The following is a 21,013-nucleotide window of genomic DNA, read 5'->3' on the forward strand; positions in this document are numbered from 1 at the left end:
CAAAAAACATATGCATAACCCATAGGCACAGACGACTGTGAGGTGACGGCCACAGGGAAGGAGGGGCGGGGGCTAGATGGAGACATCTGTAATAGTGTTAACAGTCAAAATAAAGGTAAAAAAAATACCAACAAGCAGCCAAGAAACGAATAAAGGACGGTGACGAGCAACGAAGGTTCTGAGCCTGAGGTTTACACTGAACAATGACCCAAGACAAGATGGCGCCCTCCGCGCAAAGCGGAAGCAGGGAAAACAACCAAGCGCGAGGCTTGCACATGCGCCCGGCCTCGTCCCGGGCTACGTCCGGCCCAAACTCACATGCGCTGGGGCATCCAATGAGTGCAGCAGTTAGACTCCACCCCCGTTTTCCGCCACTCCCTGAGCACATGCGCTCCAAGAACTCAGCGCGATGCTAGCTGCGCAAGCGCAAGAGGCCCCTCCTCTCACGCAACTGACGCAAGGAGACTGTAATCTTTACGCAATTTATCCCGTGTGACCTTGAGTCTTTGCAGCCTCCGAGGACCAGGGCTGTCCAAGGTGTTGCCTTTACACTTCTCCTAACCCCCTCGCCTCTCACTAAGCCCATACCTGCCCCAGCCAGAACGCAAAGACATACTTTTTCAACCATCATGCTGCGGAGCGTATTAGCTGAACGCCCTGACTCCGGCCGTGGCGGTCAGGTAGTCGCTGGTCAGGCAACCCAAGCAGCGCCTCAGCGGAAGAGCGGGCCTCCAGGCCCCAGCGACCAACCCCCGCCCTCCCCACCCCACGTGGTTGGAGGTTTCCAGAAGCGTTTCCACCGCCGCGCAGCGCAGCTTAGCTCCTACTTGTCCGAGTGACTCTTTGCTGCCTGCCGCTCTCTCCATCTAGCCGCGATGATAAGCGCCAGCCGAGCCGCGGCATCTCGTCTCGTGGGCGCAACAGCTTCCCGGGGCTCCACGGTCGCCCGCCACCAGGTAAGAAACTACAGGGCCTTCCCCGAGGAGCTCACGGCTCACGATCTTGGGCCTTGGAGTAGAAGGCCGCGCGCCCTTCGGGGTCAGAATCCTCTGGGAGAGATCAGGTTGGGAAGGAAGGTAACGGGTTTTCTGTAATCAGCGTTGCCAGTTCAAGGCCTGTTTCAGGGTTTTACCTCCATGTCCCGGCCCCTGCTGAGTCACACCCCTTGCCAGCGTGGAGTCTTATTTCACGAAGTAGTGGATAGTGGTCTTGACAGTCCGTTCTGTGGCTGATGGGACAGGTTTGGCCTTGGGGGCAAGGGACGCAATTCTAGTTAGGAGGGAACCGCTGTTCTAGTGTGTACTTCTTACCTACGAATCGGAGACGACTGTTCTCTTCTGTAAAATACAGGGTGTGCAAGGACCCCGTTGCTATGGTGAAATGAAGACTGCAACTTAATAAGTACAAAAATCAAGCTCTGATTCTTTAGCTTAGGAATGTTTGTGTAGCTAGTTCCCCAAAATTTGGGAGGTAAGATTGTTCTCTGTTCTTTCAGAAAACGTAAGCAGGCTGTGAAAAGGCCATGGTGCTTGTTACCATGTAAGATCAAAAACACATATTTGGAGAACTGGCATTGTCTCACTGGGGTTAAAGGAAGGCTTGGAATTGGAAGTAGCCTGAGGTTAGGTTGTAACAAAGGTCTTCCCTTTGATCCTGGTTGGAGGCCACTCCTGAAAAACAAAATTTTATTCAAACGGACTCCACAAGATTTCTAATCCTAACTTTAAAGTGGTTGTTTGGCAGGGTCAGGGGAAATGTCTCTGAATAACTTAGATTTATACCTGCAGTACACACGTGTATATGTAGGGCTTAGGTGTACACTGCCCCTGACTGAAATTGAGAACTTTCTGAGTAGTATTTTGAAATGCAGTGATTCACAACCAGGGGCAGTTTTGCCTCCCCAGGGGACATTTGGCAATGTCTGGAGATAATTATGATTGTCACATTCTTGGGGAGCTGTGCTACTCTACTGGCTTCTAGTAGTAGAAGCCCAGGATGCTACTAAACATCCTATAATGCACAGAACAGCCCCTGCCCCCCCCCCAAATAAATATTTGGCTCAGAATCAGTATTGCCAAGGTTGAGAAACCGTGTTATAATGTAATTCAAGACCATTTTGTATCTATCTGCTTTTATCTCCTTACTTCTACCTGATTTATTTGGAAAACTCATACTTTGTTTGCTTGCTGTTTCAGTACCATAGTACCTTTTATACATAAAATACTTCATCATTTCAGTATACTTTATACATGATAGGCACTCAGTTAAATAGAATGAAAGTCTCAAACTTTAATTTGTTCTTCAGAAGAATAATTAGAACAAGCCCAAGTTTTCATATGTACTAACGGCTTATGTAATTTTTCTTTTCTTTAGGATGGCTGGAATGGCCTTAGTCATGAGGCTTTTAGAATTGTTTCAAGGCGTGACTATGCGTAAGTGTAACTTCATTTCCTTTGAGAGATAAATACTAAACCCCAGAGCAGTAGTCTCTTAAGTTTGTGATTAACGATTCTACTCAGGAAAAAATGACTTATTTGAAAATACTTATTTTCAAATTACATAATGGGACACTATTCCCAGTGTCCAACATTTTCTTATGTATTCCATTTGGGAGACCACTATTAAACGCTAACATTGATAACATTGTTTTAAATGTCTTATAGATCAGAAGCAATCAAAGGAGCAGTTGTTGGTATTGATTTGGGTACTACCAACTCCTGTGTGGCAGTTATGGAAGGTAAACAAGCAAAGGTGAGCATGATTTGAAGCTCTGGGTCATGTAATGGTAGCTAGTGCCCAAGTTTTTAAGACTCTTGAGGTGAGCCTTTATACTTAATTGCATGGTGCTGATAATTGAATGGATTTGACTTCCAAGGATTTAAAAGTGTTTCCTTGTGGACTACTAAGTGTGTCCTCTTGAGCTACTAAGTTACCATTAGGAACCATTGGGATGGTTTGCAGATAGATTACAGATTACTTCTGTTATAAGTCTTGCACTTTTGTAAGTCAGTTGAACTAAGGTTGAGGTGCAGGAACAAACAGTTTAGAAGCAAGTAGAGCTCCACGTGACACATGGGCCACATCCTAAGTAAAGCATGTCCTTAGAAACTTCCTTAATCTTTTCATATAGTTTTTATTCCCACTAGATTCTTAAGATTTAGAACACCTGGGATTGTTGAATTGCTTCTTGGCAATTTTTTTATATGCCTGAAACTTTTTAGCCTTTGTTTTAAAAAATTGAGAAGTAGATTTAATTCTCCTGGAAGGAAACATTACATTGTTCTTCCATTGACTGTGAAATCTCTGGTTTATATTCATTCTGGGTTTTTTTTTCTGTAGTTTCAAAGTAAAGAACTAAAGATCTTTTAAGCATTCGCTGTCTTTAGTAGAAGGTACTTACTATATCAGCATCCACGGCAGAAAAGTGTGCCCATTAGTACTATTCTTGAGCATTTATTTTGTTATATGGCATCTGTTTTGTCTTAAATGATTGATATAAAGACTGGTGGTGACTGGAATCTCTGTCTTGCTTTGGGTGTTTTAGGTGTTAGAGAATGCCGAAGGTGCCAGAACCACCCCTTCGGTTGTGGCCTTTACAACAGATGGTGAGCGGCTTGTTGGCATGCCGGCCAAGCGACAGGCTGTCACGAACCCAAACAACACATTCTATGCCACAAAGCGTCTTATTGGCCGGCGATATGATGACCCTGAAGTCCAGAAAGACATGTGAGTAATGGCAAAAGCATAGTTGTTTGCAAAGGCCACACAGAAGAATCTTTTAGCAGGATCCCTGGAGCACCTTACCTTAGTAATTTTGCTTGTTTCTGGGAGCAAGCCCTCCCCTGCCAAAAGGGTATCTCCTTCAAAAATTTCACTTTTGGCCCGGCCAGGCATGCTCAACTGTTCAGCATTGACCTAGGATCCATCTGGGAGATCATGGTTCAATTCCTGATCAGGGCATATGCCCGGGTTGCGGGCTCAATCCCCAGTCAGGTGGTATGCAGGAGGCAGCCGATCAATGACAACTCTCATCATTGATGTTTCTCTCTCTCTCTCCCTCCCTACCTCCCTCCCTCCTTCTCCCTCTCTTAAATCAATAAAGATATATTTTTTAAAACAAAACACAACACTTTTGCCTCCACATATTATGTCTTTGCTGTGTATAGACATGATATAAGAAGATTTGGCTAGTCATTCCTGGGCCATGTAAATTGGTGTTAAACTCATAAGACAGACATTGGCACAGGCTCCATCATGTGCTAATCAGATATGTTTTCAAGGTCTATCCATGTTGTAACACGTATCTTTACTTCATTACTTTTTATGGCCAAATAATATTACATTGTGGGGTATATACTACATTTTGTTTATTCATTTATCAGTTAATGGGCATTTGTTTCCAGTTTTTAGCTATTATGATAGTGCTGCAATAAACACTTGCATACAGGTTTTTGTGTGGGCATGTTTTCATTTTTTTTGACTAGACTCCTAGTAATGGAATTTCTGGGTCCTATAGTGATAACTGTAATCGTTTTCCAAAGCAGCTGCAGCTGTATAAATTTTTTGTTTGGTGGAAAGTAAAGTGTTCAGGTTTCATCAGGATGTTTTGACATGTTAATGCTTACTTTCTAAAGGATTTCATTAAATGGATTTCTGAAGTTCTTATTGGCCATAGATTTCTTGGGGTGGAGGGTGGACATTCATGATGTATGATAACCATATCATGGTGGATTGCATTGGCATGGCTTTTCAAATACAATTTTTGTGTCTTGCAGTAAAAATGTTCCCTTTAAAATTGTCCGTGCCTCCAATGGCGATGCCTGGGTTGAAGCTCATGGAAAACTCTACTCTCCAAGTCAGATTGGAGCATTTGTGTTGATGAAGATGAAAGAGACCGCAGGTGAGAAGTTTAAGTTCACATCTGGGAAAGTTCTAAGAACTCGGTGATTTGTCTGAGATCACTAGCTTTTATACCCCAGTGTCCCTTGGATGAGTCTGATGACTTTTATACAGAAAAACCTAGGAATGGCAAAACTTTGTTACTCTTTATACCTTCCCTATAGGTTGAATACATCTTCCAAGTTTTCTTAATGGTGCCTTTCTTGTTTATTTTTTTCCAGTAGGGGAGTAATGTATTGAAAGCCAAAAGACTATATATATATTAAGCTTTTGTCTCTGTTAGGTGAAACTTAAAACTTCCCTGTTCTAAGTCATTCTAGTTGGTGAATTTTCACTGAAGTGTTAGAGGTGAGATCTTTGTTTTTAATCAGTTTCTTTAATCGTCGTGTTTTCCTACAAGGTTGTGTACTTGTTAGGTCCTAACGTGCTGAAAACTGATGAATCCTGTTTGTAGCTCCAAGAGGATGACACAGGTTATTAGGCTACATTAGTAATTGTGTTACCTGTTTCATCTGACAGAATCTCATTGGATTCATTTCTTGATTCTTTAACAGAAAATTACCTGGGGCATACAGCAAAAAATGCTGTGATCACAGTCCCAGCTTATTTCAATGACTCTCAAAGACAGGTGAGTCAGTTAGCATTTTTATTTAGGAAATTAGTGGTATTTGGGACACAAAGGTGGAAAAATACTTTTTTCTTTTTTAGGCCACTAAGGATGCTGGCCAGATAGCCGGACTAAATGTGCTTCGGGTGATTAATGAACCCACAGCTGCTGCTCTGGCCTATGGTCTAGACAAATCAGAAGACAGAGTGTAAGTCTGTACAGTAAACTCCACCCAAGTCACATCTTGATTTCTTAGTGATTAAGCCTTGTATTTAGACTAAAAATACACTGCCTTGATGTTCTTCAAGGCTGTATAGTCCTTTTCATTCAAGACCATTTCTTTGTTTATTTTTTCCCCTAATAGGGTCCTTTTTTTTTTTTTTACCTTCTTTGGTATGTCTGTATGTTGGCAGGTATTTATTCAAAAGAATGGTTGGGATATTGCCAATTTTGCTTTTAAATGAATTTATTTCTTTTCAACTGTATGTATACTTTACATGTAGCTTTAGGGCCATATGTTAATACAAATATCACACAGTTATCAGATTTCATAATAATTATACTTTGGGGGAAATGGTCAAGTTTATACTTATTTAGTTGTTGAAATGTATAGTGGCATAGGCTCCATCATGTGCTGGTCAGATATGTTTTCAAGGTTCGTCCATGTGTGTAGCATGTATCAATAGTTCATTATTTTGTTCCTTAAGGCCGCCTTTTTTTTTTTTCTAGCATTGCTGTGTATGATTTAGGTGGTGGAACTTTTGATATTTCTGTCCTGGAAATTCAGAAAGGAGTGTTTGAGGTGAAGTCCACCAATGGAGACACATTCTTAGGTGGTGAAGACTTTGACCAGGCCTTGCTACAACACATTGTGAAGGAGTTTAAAAGAGAGGTTAGTTATTGGTGTGGTTAATATATAGACATCGGGATAGTGAGAATTTCTTTGTTCAGATTGCTGCCCTGAATAGAGCACTGAATTTTTTTGCCCTGAGTAGAGCACTAAAATATTTTTATTTCAGTTTCATGGCTGGACTGAACTATTCTGGTTATTGTACCTTCAGATTAAGAATACACAACAGATTGAAAGTATATGGCACTCTGTGTATAACGTTGAAAAGGGGATTCTGGGAACTCTTTTGAGCTAGAATCCTACAGCTGAAACAACTGAGATCAGTTCACCCCCCTGACTCCAGACACACATAGCTTTTTTAGAATAAGTTTTCCCTACAGATTTTTAAGGGTAATAAGTAATTTGTGCTTGTTCATAAAGGTGTGGCTCTATTTTGTGTTGTTAACAGCTTCTCACTACAATTTAAGAGTATTTATCATTACCTTAATGCTAGTACTGTGTGTCTTCACTTTGTAGACGGGAGTTGATTTGACGAAAGACAACATGGCACTTCAAAGAGTTCGGGAAGCTGCTGAGAAGGCTAAGTGTGAACTCTCCTCATCTGTGCAGGTGAGACATGGAGGAATCACAGCAGTCTTGATGGGTCTTTTTAGCCTGAGCTTACTTGAATAGCATATTCTAATTGCCTTACAGTTTTCTGGTTGGTGGTAATAAACCTTTCCACGAGCAAAGGAGTAGGTATTTACGTGTGTGTTTCAGTGGGTGAGCTAAATGTGCTAACCATCCAAATCAGAGGTTATGTATACTGGAGCTAAAATCTAGACTAACAGTGTGCAAAATTAGAATTACTAGCCTATAAATACTATGTTACTCTTAGCACTGCTACTATCTTCACTTGATTCAAGATAGCTCTTTTTATGAGTCTCTAATTGTTTCTCATGTAATTATTTGGATCACTAATCTAGAAGGTGAGCTATGAAACCTGGCTGAAGGCTGGGGTTTTATACACCTGAGCAAGGTTTACCCTCTGGGCATCAGATTCACTCAGCATCTGTTTAAGGTGTCGGCCTATGCTGCTTCATTTCTGAGAGGTGAAGCTTCACTTTGCTTTAATCACTAAGAATAGAATTGTAGAAAGCATGTTAGATCTGGTCAGAGATGAAACAAGATGGAAGGCAGGAGATTTAATTCCAGGTTTTCAGGTGGCATCAGAGAAGCAGAGCCTGTGACTACTTTAGTTGTTAGTTTGATTACTCACTGGGAAGAGAAGAGATATTAAACTTCAATCAAACCTGGAATTTCTTTAAGGAGTGACAGTTGTATAAAGTCACCCATGGTATTGATGTGTTGCTTTGTTTCCTGCTATCATACAGAGTGGCAGAACTTTGCAATGTGGTGGGTAGGGTTAGGGTTGAAATACTGCAGTGCTGCCAGAGAATAGCTTATAATTCTTCCCAGGGATCTGACACTTTGGAGGGAGAAGATGGTTGGTTTTAATGTGACTGTACGGCAAGTCCTCACTTAACGTCATCAATAGTTCCTGCGACTTTAAGCAAAGTGCTGTATAAGGAAACCGGTTTACTATAGGCTAAAAAACGAGTTAAATTCCTATGACATCTCATCAATGTTATAACAAAATGTCATTATTCAAAGACCTGCTGTACCCTATTGATAGGCATTTGGGTTGTTTTCCAGCATTTTGTCATTATAGCAATGTATATTGAGCGTCCTTGTACATTAATGTTTGTGCATGTGTGATTGTAAATCTGTAGGATAAAACATTACCCTTGTGTAGTTTAGTGTGGTGCGGGAGGTAGACATTATTTAAAACATTACATTAAATGTCAAACCAGAAGTAATGTAATGTAGAGGTTAAAAGTGGCTCTACAAGTAGATTGCCGGGGTTCCAGTCCTGTTTCATCACTTGTTAGCAGTGTGACCTTGGATGAATTACTTAACATTTCTGTGTGTTTGTTTTTTTTAATATGTCTATTGGTTTCAGAGAGAGGAAGGGAGAGGGAGTGAGAGAGAGACATCAATGATTGATCGGCTGCCTCCTGCACGCCCCCTGCTGGGGGTCCAGCCCACAACCCCAGCATGTGCCCTGACCAGGATCTCCTGGATCATAGGTCAGTGCTCAACCACTGAGCCACGCTGGCCAGGCAACATTTCTGTCTTATCTATAAAATGAAAATAATAGGGCTACTTTCCCCCTTAGAGTTGCAAGGATTACTGAACGTATACATATATGTAGCATGCTTAGGACTACACATAGTAAACAATAAATACTCTAAATGTAAGCTGCTATTAATGTGGTAAAAAGGAAAAAGTTAGATTTATAATTATAATGGAGGAACCTGACAGTTGACAGGTGTTTGACATGACAAGGAGAGCTTCTTAAAGATGGGTTAATCAGGAAGTGATAATGAGTCAAGTATGAGGCACTGGGTTGAAGACCTGAGAAGGGGTCCGTGCATACGGGCAGGGGAGCAAGGGACAGGAGGCTATAGGCTTTATAAATTTGTGAATTGGTGTCTCTTCTACAAAGTTGAGTGAGTATAAACCACTGAAAACTTCATGTGATGACAGTAACATGGTCAGGTTAGGGTTTATGAAAAGTGCTTTGGCTGAGGTGGAGTTCTGTTTTCAGTGGGGAGCGGTTCTGTGGCAGAGGCAGTGTGAGTGGATGTGGGAAGTCACTAGGAGGCCATTATATATAGCACACCAGGTGGTGAGAGAGAGGACTTGGACTCAAGTGTGATAGTGAGAGGTATTTGGATTTGAGAAAGATTAAGGACAAAACTGAGGAACTGGTTTTATAGAGTTGAGAGTCCTGGAGTTTTTCAGGTTGTCATTAACTTACAGCATATAGAAGTACACTAATACAATAGCCACAAGTGGGTATTAAACATTTTTTTTTAAATTCTATTTCTCAGTTGTGCTAGCTGTATTTCAGGAGCTCAGCCGTTAAGTGTCAAGTGGCTGCTGAATTGGACAGCACAGATTGCTGTTGTCGCAGAAAGTTCTATTGGGTCATATTGGTTTGGATGATTAAATTCTATTTTCTGATTTAGGTTATTGGCATTTTGCAAAGAAAGAAAATTGTCAATGATGTTCCTTAAGGTAATACCTAGTAACACTATTTCCGCAGAAGGTGTGTTAACTGTATTAAGCATCTAATAGTCCCAGGTACTTTACTTGAGAAAAGGTGGTTAAGAATTTGTTCCCCTCAGTCTTTATTCCCTGCTAGCCTTGCTTTGATGTGAAGTTGGAGATGTATAAGGTAATTCTATTCCTGAGAGTCCACCCCTAGGACACCTGTTTCAGCAAATGTTTAGCGATGAGGTCTTTTTGGTCTGAATATTCTTTTTATATATATGTGCCTGTGTGTATACATATAATTTTTTTTAATTTTTATTTTTTGTAGAGAAGAAGGGAGAGGGCTAGAGAGAGAGAAACATCGATGAGAGGTGTTAATCCATGCCTTATTAGGATTTGGGGTTTATGAAATATTGGATATTATATGGTGCGACTGTGGCCATGCTAGCTGCTCTCTGTGGATATGATGGCAGTAAAGTCAGTCCTTGTAGTTCTCTGTTGCTTGTAGCTTTCTAGCCATCTTCCTGAAACTTATGAAGCCCTGGCTTGGTGGCAGGTTATTTGGTTCAGAGCATATCTTTCATGTGTGTTTTTTTGTTTGTTTTTGTTTTTTATGTACATGGAATTTTTTAAAACTCAGTGGAAAAAACCATTAGTGTGGTTCTTAATATACAGGGTGGAGCAAAAGTAGGTTTACAGTTCATATGGAAAATAATACAAGAATTAATAAATACAGGAATAAACTCTGTTTCCTGTACTCAAGCTGTAAGTCTACTTTTGCCCCACCCTGTATGTTTAGTGGTAGAACATTTCTTTGTCTCCTGAACAGGGCTTTTTTCTGCTTCTCTCCTCTGTTCTTCATTGTTTAATAATAGATTCTGGAATGTTTACCTTTGGGAAGATAAGTGGTTGAATCTTAAAGAGTCATTGTCTTTGGTGGCTGTTCCTTTAAAGTAGGTATGACCACTGTGGCATTCAGAGTCTTCCTGTCCTACGGTATTTAATTGAATAAAGAAACTTCGCCACTACTGGTCTCCCTGCTTCCTTTGCAGACCGACATCAACTTGCCATATCTTACGATGGATGCTTCTGGACCTAAGCATTTGAATATGAAGCTGACTCGGGCTCAGTTTGAGGGGATTGTTGCTGAGCTAATCAGGAGGACCATCGCCCCATGCCAGAAAGCCATGCAAGATGCAGAAGTCAGCAAGAGTGACATCGGAGAAGTGATTCTTGTTGGTGGCATGACTAGGATGCCCAAGGTATGGATGAACCCATGGAATTCTCAACATGGAGAGCAGAGAGGGGGCCAGCACATGGTTTAAGAAAGGATTAGGAAGGGCAGAATTTCTTTGGGGTAGTGGCAGGGAGAATCCTGAACTTCTTAACTCTTGAAGAATTTTTAGGAATGAACATTGAAGGTCAGAGATAGCTTAAAACCTTGATACTGCCCTGGCCCATGTGGCTTGGCTGGGTGTTGTCCTGTGCACTGAAGGTTGCTGGTTTGGTTCTCAGGGCACATGCCTGGGTTGCAGGCTCGGTCTCTGATGGGGAGCATGCAGGAGGCCGCCTTTGAATGTTTCTCTCTCTCCCTCTCTCTAAAAACCAATAAATATATATGCATATATTAAAACCTTGATATTAAGTAGCCTCTATGGGGCAATTTTGGACATGTCTTTGCATGTGTTTGGGGTTTCTAATTGTATCTCTTCAACAGAGATTTGTGCAATGATGCATTCTATTCATCAACACATCATTCTGAAAAGACAGGTGTGTGGAAAGCTAATGACTGAGCACAGAAACTGTTGAAGATGAAATTCTTTATGGCTTTCATAGAATTTTCTTGGGCCTCGATGTCGTCTTAATTTTTGAGTATGTGGGCTCAAGAAAATATGCACAGAACAAATCTGGAGAGAAAAAGAGAGGCTTTGGACTTGGGTGATATCTCTATGTTAATAAATTATCACAAATGCTATTTAAATAGCACATGTTCCTAGCATTAGTTGGGGGGGGGAAGGGGAAGGGGAAGAACATGTCCCATGTTAGCACCAGTGTTGTCATTATATGACCGCTGCACCGCTTCCTTTGAGTTGGTTTTTGGTTGCTATGTAGAAGAGGACTTGTATACAATTTCTAAGTCCCCATGCCTTACACCCTCTATTTTTTTAAATTATTTTTCAGTTGATTTTTAGAGGGAGAGAGAGAGGGTGAAACATTGATTGGCTGCCTCCTGCACACCCCCTACTGACGACTGAGCCCAAAACCCAGCCATATGCCCTGACTAGGAATCTAACCGGCAACCTTTCGGTGCACGGGACAACACCCAACTGAGCCACACCAGCCTGCACCCTCTATTTCTAATTTAATGTGTTGTATGGAAAACCAGATAACAGACTTACACAAATTCTTCCCAAATTTAAAAGGGCTATGAATGACATATCATGTGAGTAAAGTATATGAGTGTTACCTACATGATATATTCAGATCATTACATGAACAAGAATTCAGCTATGAAATACTAATAATTTGAGTGAAATCCTTGGATTGGAAGCAACCTACCCTGCAATTTGCTAGGGTTCTCTCTCCCCTTCTTGGGCAATTAGTTGCTTTGAGTAGTGAGTAACAGGTTCTATTTTCTTGATGCTCAGGTTCAGCAGACTGTGCAGGATCTCTTTGGCCGAGCCCCAAGTAAAGCTGTCAATCCTGACGAGGCTGTGGCCATTGGAGCTGCCATTCAGGGAGGTGTGTTGGCTGGTGATGTCACAGATGTTCTGCTCCTGGATGTCACTCCCCTTTCTTTGGGTATTGAGACTCTGGGAGGTGTATTTACCAAACTTATTAACAGGAACACCACTATTCCAACCAAGAAAAGCCAGGTAAGAGCCTCCCCTTCCTACCTTGTCACAGAGATACTAGGTTCTGTGAAGGATGTGATTCACAGCCACTTTTTTGTGCTTTCCTGGAAAACTTCGCCTTTTGTTTAACTTACCAAAAGGAGCATCATCATTTGGGACTAAATTCCCTATGCTCTTCTGTTCTCAAAGGCAATAAAAAGAATGGCCTGGCCAAGACAATGCAGTGGGCTTCTGTTATGGGTGAATCATGGGTGTCCTCTGAGATGCCAAGCAGGGCTATGTGGAGAACGACTTGGGTCTTGGATTAAGAACTATTTCCTGACTTCCAATTTTGATATTTTTATGAAAACTGGCCGTTGCTGTATTTGTGTGGTGATGTATTGTCAACACATCATTCTGAAGAAGTGTGTGATGACTTTCTGTGACTGAGCACAAAATACATGTCCTGTCTCTGACCTGTTTCCCCAGATGAGCATGTTTCACCATCTCATTTTTTAGTTCCTATTAAGGCCTTCTATGCCAATGCTGCATCTTTGTACAGTATATTTGCTTAGCAGAAATAATAGCTATTGCATGCCCTTTTGCTGTGCTCTTCCCAGCAAAGACATAAGCCTTTGTTCTAAAACTAGTGTACATTAGGACTCTTCCAGAGTTGCAGTGTGAGTTTCTTTCTTTGGCTTGTATTTTATGTAAGGGAATAGTTTAATTAGACTGCCAACCCAGGAAGTTTCTTTTTTCCCTAGGTATTTTCTACAGCTGCTGATGGTCAGACTCAGGTGGAGATTAAAGTGTGTCAGGGTGAGAGAGAGATGGCTGGAGACAACAAACTTCTTGGACAGTTTACTTTGGTGGGTATTGAGAATCCTAAATATGCTCCTCATTCTTTTTTATTGTAAAGCTAGATTATATTCTAACCTCTACTAATATTACCATAGACTGCTGAAACACACATAGTCTGTTATCTTAATATAGTGTACATACAAATTATGCAACTGGATAACCCTTGGCTTCAGTTTTTACCTGAAAGCCTTGCTTGTGCCTTAGGAACTTTAAGAATATTATAAATAGGTGACAGGGAAATGTTCCTAGATAATGCTAATTAGGAGAAATTTCTGGTTACTAATTTAAGAGACATTTGATATTGGCTTCTACTTAGCATTGCTTATTGGTTCTTGTTGAGATGAATAATGAGGGTTGCTCTTACTATTTATTGTGTCCCCAGGTACATATAGGCATTACTTGCTATAGCCAACCTTCACTGGTATGAGCCCTGTTTATTTCAGGTAGCAATGGAAGTACTACTTTTACTTATAAACTTGTTTTTGTACATTTAATTAAGTGAAGCTATGCTTGTTCCTCCCTGGAACCAAGTGACTTATTCCCCAGAAGACTATATAGGTTTGAAACTAAAGCACTGGACCTCTCTGTGTGAGGAGCCTAATCTGTGTGTTTATTTTAGATTGGAATTCCCCCAGCCCCTCGTGGAGTCCCTCAGATTGAAGTTACATTTGACATTGATGCCAATGGGATTGTACATGTTTCTGCCAAAGATAAGGGTACAGGACGAGAGCAGCAGAGTAAGTATTCTTATTTACCAGACTGTGAAAATGAGGTAAGGGACCTTGGAGTTGCTTTCTTTTGGGAACTAGACCCTCTAAGTTGTGCAGCTCTTTTCTTCCAGCCTGAGGAGGAGGAGTCAGTCCTCTTTGCCCCTTCTCCAGTTATCAGATTCAAATTAACAGATAGATGTGTTTATTCCCCAAAATATGCAAACACTGAGCCTCTGGAATGCTGAGCTGTAAGTTTTGGGGTTTTGTTTTTGTATTTTGGAGTGGGTTGTTGTTGTTTTTTTTTGTTAAACTTCACCCAAGGATTTTTTTCCTTTTATTTTTTTTTATCGTATTTTTAGAGGGAGAGGGAGGGAGAAACGATGTGAGAGAGACACATCAAATGGTTGCCTCCTGCAGGCACCCCAACTATAGCCGGGGAGCCTACAACTGAGGTACATGCCCTTGACCGGAATCGAACCTGAGACCCTTCAGTCTGTGGGCTGACACACTAACCACTGAGCCAAACCAGCCAGGGCTGAGTTGAAAGTTTTGGCAGATAGGCAGGATATATCAGACCTTGGTTTCCCTCTGCCTATTACAGGAAAATAGGGTACTCCTCTTCATAATTCATGTCAAGATTGGCTATTCTGTGTAGGAGTATTATTTTTCTTAATACAATAGAGGATGAGACATACAGTTTTACCGGGGAAGTAACGAAATGCTTTCTTTTCACTATAGTTGTGATCCAGTCTTCTGGTGGGTTAAGCAAAGATGATATTGAAAATATGGTTAAAAACGCAGAGAAGTATGCTGAGGAAGACAGGCGAAAGAAGGTGATTAGTACTTTCTGCCTTTTCAGCTGGGAGATGAAAGTGGGAGTTTAGACGTTTGTCATCGATCTTATATCTTCTGTTACTCTCAACCTGTTCCTTCTCCCCCTTAGCAGATAACTTATGTGGAATGCTTTTATTATTTATTCCCAGTCTTCCCATATCAATTCTTGTTACAAAGTCTAGCTAAAATCTCTCACAGACACCTCAGGCTACCTCACACCAACCACAGTGATTTCTTCCCCTTACTGTTTTTACTATGTAACTATATGTAACAGTCAATATGTTGTCTTTCTCACTGAGGAACTTCAGCCAACCAATTGATTGGGAAGTCTTCAATTTCTAATGTTTCTTAGGAACGAGTTGAAGCAGTTAACATGGCAGAAGGCATCATTCATGATACAGAAAGCAAGATGGAAGAATTCAAGGACCAGTTGCCTGCTGACGAGGTGAGCCCTCTTTTATAACAGAATAGTTCAAGTTGGGAGGCATTGTCACCAGTGTCAACAAAGTTTGTGTGGGTCTTGATAGGAAGTTAGTTTGGGGGGTTTTTGTTTGTTTTGTGGGTTACTGGTATTATCTGCAGTTCCTTTTTTTTCCCTTTTTTTAATTTTGGAGAGAAACATCAACAATGAGCAAATCGTTGATCGGCTGCCCCGTACTGGGGATCAGGCCCACAAGCTGGGCATGTGCCCTGACTGGGAATCGAACCATGACCTCCAGGTTCATGGGTTGACGCTCAACCACTGAGCAACACCTGCTGGGCAGGAATTTGGTTTTTAAAAACTGTTTTTTAATACTACTGCTTCATGTAATAGGATAAGAAACCCCCCAAAAGTGAAGGTCTTGTTTCTTTTTTTTTTTTTTTAAGTGCAACAAGCTAAAAGAAGAGATTTCCAAAATGAGGGAGCTCCTGGCTCGAAAAGATAGTGAAACTGGAGAAAACATAAGGCAGGCAGCGTCTTCCCTTCAGCAAGCATCATTGAAGCTCTTCGAAATGGCATACAAAAAGGTACAAGGACTCAAGAGTGTTTTGTTCAATGACTGTTTTCCTTCTCACTTGATATAGTTGTAACTGCTCTTGATTACTCTTACTGATGACTCCCTACATAGCCATTTATAGAACTGGGAGTGTTGAAAATATCCTTCCTTCCTTCTTGACCCTACTTTGTGAGGGAGGGTAAGGTCAAAGGGAAGGAGTCACAGAAACCAGCAATAGTGAGGGGGGGTAGGCAGGATATGGCTGCAGAGAGCAAGCTGTTAGCCATAAGATTAAATGAGTGACTGTCAAATGTTTTCTTAACAGATGGCATCTGAGCGAGAAGGCTCTGGAAGTTCTGGCACTGGGGAACAAAAGGAAGATCAAAAAGAGGAGAAACAGTAATAACAGTAAACTTCGGAGCCAATAGGACAACATATGATGCTTGGGAGTGAAGGGACTGCCTGAGCAGAAATGGTCAAACTTCAGTCTTTTACTGTGTTTTTGCAGTATTCTATATATAATTTCCTTAATATGTAAATTTAGTGACTGTTAGCTAATGATCATTAATGAGTGATAATTCCAACAGTACAAAGCTCACAATGTTCTGTCCCTAGCCTGTCATTTTTCAGCTGCACATAAAAGGAAAGATGATTTAATGATTATAAAGACACAACATTGTTTTTTGCTGAAATAGCTGTATTTTCAACTGGTGAGACCATCGCACACACAAACAATGAAGGTAGTCGGTTACAGACCTAGAATAAAACCATCTGGGGATAAGATACTTTAGTACTGCCATACCAGCCTGTGTATATATGGGATCCTTCAACTGAGACCTTGCAAGACAAGCCTGCCGTGCCACGTTCAGAGGTAGAGTGGGGAAGCTAGATCAATGGAGAACTAAGCTAAGTATTTATGTTAGGTATAGCTTTTAAAACAAGGTAATAAGGCTTCCTAATTTTCTTCTAGCATACTTCTATAGTTACTTTCTGGCCTTTGGCACCTGTATCCTTGATTATTTTTGATCCATTATGGATTTTTTTTTTAAAAAAAAAATAAATATGAAAAGCATCTTGATCTCGTTTGTGAGGCGTGAGGCTCTGAGATTGAGTTTTGAGAATATAACATGCATCATACTTTCCAATTCCGTGACTTAGGGTCACTGAGGTGAAACACAAGATTTAGAATGGCTGGTGTAATGAAATAATAAGCATTATCACTAGGGACAAGTCTGGTTCTAAGGTGTTTTCTTGATTTCTTCTAGCCTCACCTTTTGTTTGGAATGTTAAAAGTCTAGATCTCTAACATGAAAATAGGAGCTAGTGTTTTCAGGTTGCTTTCAGTTCTAAGTAGCTTTATATAAGTTTGGTAGTAAATCCTAAGGTATGAGTTTAGTGGCTCAGTAATATTAGGTACTGATTCTTTCTATATTTTTGCTTTCACCCTCAGTGAGTTGGCTTGTTCTAAAGCCTATGTAGTTCTAATTAACCACATGCTAACAACTTCAGAAGCAGAAAGATGACTGCCTCTTTCTTATATCTCATTTAAGTGTTGAGAATTCTTCCCCAAAAGTCTTCCAACAGACTTCCCTTCATGATTCATGGACTATTGTCGTATGCCATGCTTGAAGGAATCTTAAGAACTTGGGGCTTAGATCTCATCAGGGGTAACGCCTCCTTTTATTTTGTGGTGATGTCTACAAATGAAATTCATATATACTTTAAAAATCAATATAGTGTCACCCTGGCTGGGTAGCTCAGTTGGTTAGAGTGTCGTTTCAGTAGGCCAAGGTTGTGGGTTCGATTCCTGGTCAGGACACATACAAGCAGCAACCAATGAATGCATAAATAAGTGGAACAAATTGATGTCTGTCTCTTCCTCTCAAATCAATTTTTGAAAAATCAGTACAATTCTCTAATATGAAAGACTTTACATAATTACATTCCTAGAAAATTGTTCATTAACACCCATGTAAATAGTACTTGAGATTCATATGAAAAATAAATTCTAGGCTCAAGTTCTTGGCCACATGAACACTTGGTGGGAACCTTGTGGGATGTGCAATAATTCTTTATGAAGTATTGTTTTGTGGTGTATTGTTAGATATTTAGCATCTGTGGTTGGCCCTTGCCCACTAAACACCTCTAGAATCTCCTAATCATTGTGATAACTAAGGATTTCCAAAGCATCCCAATTAAGAACTACTGGCTTATATGATTCAAGATCCATCCTTGGGATCAGGGAAAGCAGCCTAACATCCCCTGAACAATATGGGTTCTATTAGGAAGGAGGGAGAAAATCTGCTTGGATAGGTACAACTGTCTCAAGCTTCCCCGTGTGTAGTGAACATATAGCAGTATTCCAGTTACAGACGAATAAAATTAGTACCTAGTGCAAAAGCCTTGAAAGGGAAAAAGATTTTTTTTCTTCAGATACAGTCTCCCTTTTTTGACAAGTGCTTACTAGGCCCCAGAAGGAACTTCTGATTTCCCTTCCTAAGTGGTCTTTCCAGTAAATGTGCTGGTTATGGTTGCCCAAACCAAAAAACCTGGAGTGAACAAATCTTAGCAACTTTCAAAGTGCATCCAGAATCACGATCTCCACTCCTACTACTTATTATTAGTTACTACTTGGATTATTACAAGTACTCTTCCTCACTTAAAATTACATACCTTATTACTTTTTCCCCACAGCAGTTAGCAGTCAGAGGCCTGCCTATATGCTTCAATGTGATCAGGCCCCTCATTACCTTTCCTCTCTACCCTCCAACTATTATTTTACTTTGTGATTTGTGCCTTCCCTTGCTGGAAAAGTCTTCTCCAGCTTTCCACTTGGCCTACACCTCACATTTTTCCTAAGGTTTTGAAATTTTATGAAATAGCTCCATCTCCTCAAGTTCCTGCCATTTCCTATCTTTACTCCTCTTTTTCTCCTTAGCAGTTACTACCACCTAATTGTCCTCCCCCCTCACAGCTATGGCCTGAATTTGTGCCATCTTCCCCCTTTCCCACTTGTTCAAACCCTAACCTCTAAGGTAGTGGTATGAGGAGGTGGGGCCTTTGGGGAGTGATAGGTCATGAGAGTGGAATAGGAGTAGTGCCCTTACCAAAATGGCTCCAGAGATCCCTTGTACCCTTCTGGCATGTGAGGGTACAAGACCCTCACTTGACCATGCTGGCACCCTGATCTCAAGACTTCCAACGTCCAAAACTGCGAGGAACAAATTTTTGTTTATAAGCTACCCAGTCTGTTTTGTTAACAGCCCAGAAGCACTGACAGCCACCATGTAAGCTCCATGAGACCAGAAATTTTTTTGCTCACTATTTCCCAACACCTAGAACAATGCCTGACACACAAGCATTCAAATCTTTTGCCAAATTACTGAATCCCGCTGGTCAAAACTGGGTGGATTAAGGTATCTTTGTTTTTTAAGTTTGTGTCTAAATCAACTGTCAAAAGTCCTAGAGGCAACTTATACTAAACCCGGAAACTAAAACTTAATTGGTAAAAGACAAAAATTCTTCATTAGAAAAGTAGCCAAGGAGAAATTGATAGTAATGTGGCCTGAAGTTTTCCTGGGCCAGCAAGGGGAGATGGGCAGGGTGGATAAGAGTGACCAAATGAATTTGCAACCTTCTTTTATTCTTCCTAGAGTCCAGTTCTGTTGCTGACTCATTCTATGTGATCTTGAATAAACTTAACTTTGCTGTTTACCCAGGCAGAATTAACTTTTTCCTCAACTTTTTTTTTAATCCTCACCTGAGGATTTTTTTCCATTGCTTTTCAGAGAGAGTAGGAGAAAGAAAGGAACGTCAGTGTGAGAGAGAGACATCAATTGGTTGCCTCCCACACGTGCATTGACTGGGGCTGGGGATGGAGCCTGCAACCAAGGAATTGAACTTGGGACCCTTCAGTCTAGAGACCTAAGTTCTAGCCACTGAGCCAAACTGGCTAGGGCTCAACTTTTTAAAAAACTTTTATTTATGAATTTAATTTTTTATTGAGTTTTTAGAGAGAAATATCGATTTATTCTACTTATTTATGCATTCATTGATTCTTGATGTGCCCTAACCAGGGATCAGACCTGCAATCTTGGCATACTGGGACAATGTTCTAACCACCTGAGCTACCCAGCCAGGGCTCACATGCTCTTGTGTGTGCCTTTTCTGTTTGTTTTCTGAACATCATGACAATTCATCCTAAATATTTCAGCACACATCTTGTAAGAACAGAAACTTCTCCCCACAACTATTCAAATCAGGAAATCTGACACTGATGCACAATTATCTAATATGTAGCCCATATTAAAATTTCCCTAATTGTCTCAATACTATCCTCTAATATTGTTTTTCATCTAGGTTCAAATCAAAGATCATACATGGCATTTAGTTATACCTCCTTTTACTAAGAATAGTTCCTATGTGTTTTTTCTTTTCATGACATTTACATTTTTTAAGGGTACAGGCCATTTGTTTTGCAGAATGGCCCTTTTGGATTCACATGATAATTTCCCTGTGTTCAGAGTCATGTGTACATTAGGAATACTACATAGGTGGTGTGTCTTTTTTTTTTTTTTTTTTTTAAGAGAGGGAGAAAGAAATACTGATGTGAGAGAGGAAACATCAATTAGTTGCCTCTGATACTGGCCCTGACTGGGGATCAAACCAGCAACCTAGGTATGTGTCCTGACCAGGAATCAGACCTGCAACCTTTTGGTGCATGGGATGACGCTCCAACCAACTGATCCACCCCAGCCAGGGCTAAGCATGTGTCTATCAATGCATCAATTACTAAGAATAAGATGTCAGTTCTATGCTTTGCTCCACACTTCTTCATTACAAAGAATCCTTTAATAAGTAATCTGTGAGGGTGGCTTAATTTTAATTATAACACCAGCCTTTAATAATTACAAGCTTCAACTCTGAGTGAAATCAGGAAACAAGGAAATAAAATGTTCTACCTAAATCACAGGCTCTTAAACAGGTTTCTAGTAGCACTTGCCCCAGAATGTGGAGATAAAAGGCAACAGTGATGGGGGAAAGGCAGTCTACATGAATGACTTCAGGAGGTCCTTAAACCACTGATTATAAAATGCAAGAAGGTCAATATTAATTTTTCTGGGAAAATGGTCCATTGATTTATTGAAGGAATCTGGCCAAAAAAAGGGTTAAGAACCAAAGATTTCCTGCCCAGCTGGGATGGCTCAGAGGTTGAGCATCGACCTATGACCCAGGCAATCTTGGTTCGCAGTTTGATTCCTGGTCAGGGCACATGCCCTGGTTGCAGGCTCAATCCCCAGTGGTGGCCGAGCAGGAGGCAATCAGTGATTCTCATCATTGAT

General features: G+C 40.8%; 1 protein-coding gene across 1 annotated transcript; it reads left to right on the top strand.

Moving 5' to 3' along the window:
* Positions 1 to 763: 763 nt before the first annotated feature.
* HSPA9 (heat shock protein family A (Hsp70) member 9) lies at positions 764 to 20,002 on the top strand. Its single transcript, XM_081134040.1, has 17 exons — positions 764 to 956; positions 2,374 to 2,432; positions 2,664 to 2,751; positions 3,545 to 3,726; positions 4,776 to 4,900; positions 5,454 to 5,527; positions 5,608 to 5,714; positions 6,236 to 6,398; positions 6,873 to 6,965; positions 10,508 to 10,717; positions 12,104 to 12,331; positions 13,054 to 13,158; positions 13,770 to 13,887; positions 14,599 to 14,693; positions 15,047 to 15,139; positions 15,562 to 15,702; positions 15,997 to 20,002. Exons 1-17 carry the CDS (start codon positions 876 to 878, stop codon positions 16,072 to 16,074), a joined length of 2,040 nt encoding a protein of 679 aa, XP_080990166.1. The 5' UTR covers positions 764 to 875; the 3' UTR covers positions 16,075 to 20,002.
* Positions 20,003 to 21,013: the final 1,011 nt, after the last annotated feature.

Source organism: Miniopterus schreibersii (assembly GCF_964146895.1).
Source record: "Miniopterus schreibersii genome assembly, chromosome: 4".
Taxonomy (NCBI): Eukaryota; Metazoa; Chordata; class Mammalia; order Chiroptera; family Miniopteridae; genus Miniopterus; species Miniopterus schreibersii.

Bases quoted from the DNA above. Each gene is read 5' to 3' on its own strand.
- HSPA9 (XM_081134040.1), top strand. From the start codon at position 876: ATGATAAGCGCCAGCCGAGCCGCGGCATCTCGTCTCGTGGGCGCAACA. The intron at 2,752-3,544 runs GTGAGCATGATT...TGGGTGTTTTAG, and splicing joins TGGAAGGTAAACAAGCAAAG to GTGTTAGAGAATGCCGAAGG. The intron at 12,332-13,053 runs GTAAGAGCCTCC...TTTTTTCCCTAG, and splicing joins TTCCAACCAAGAAAAGCCAG to GTATTTTCTACAGCTGCTGA.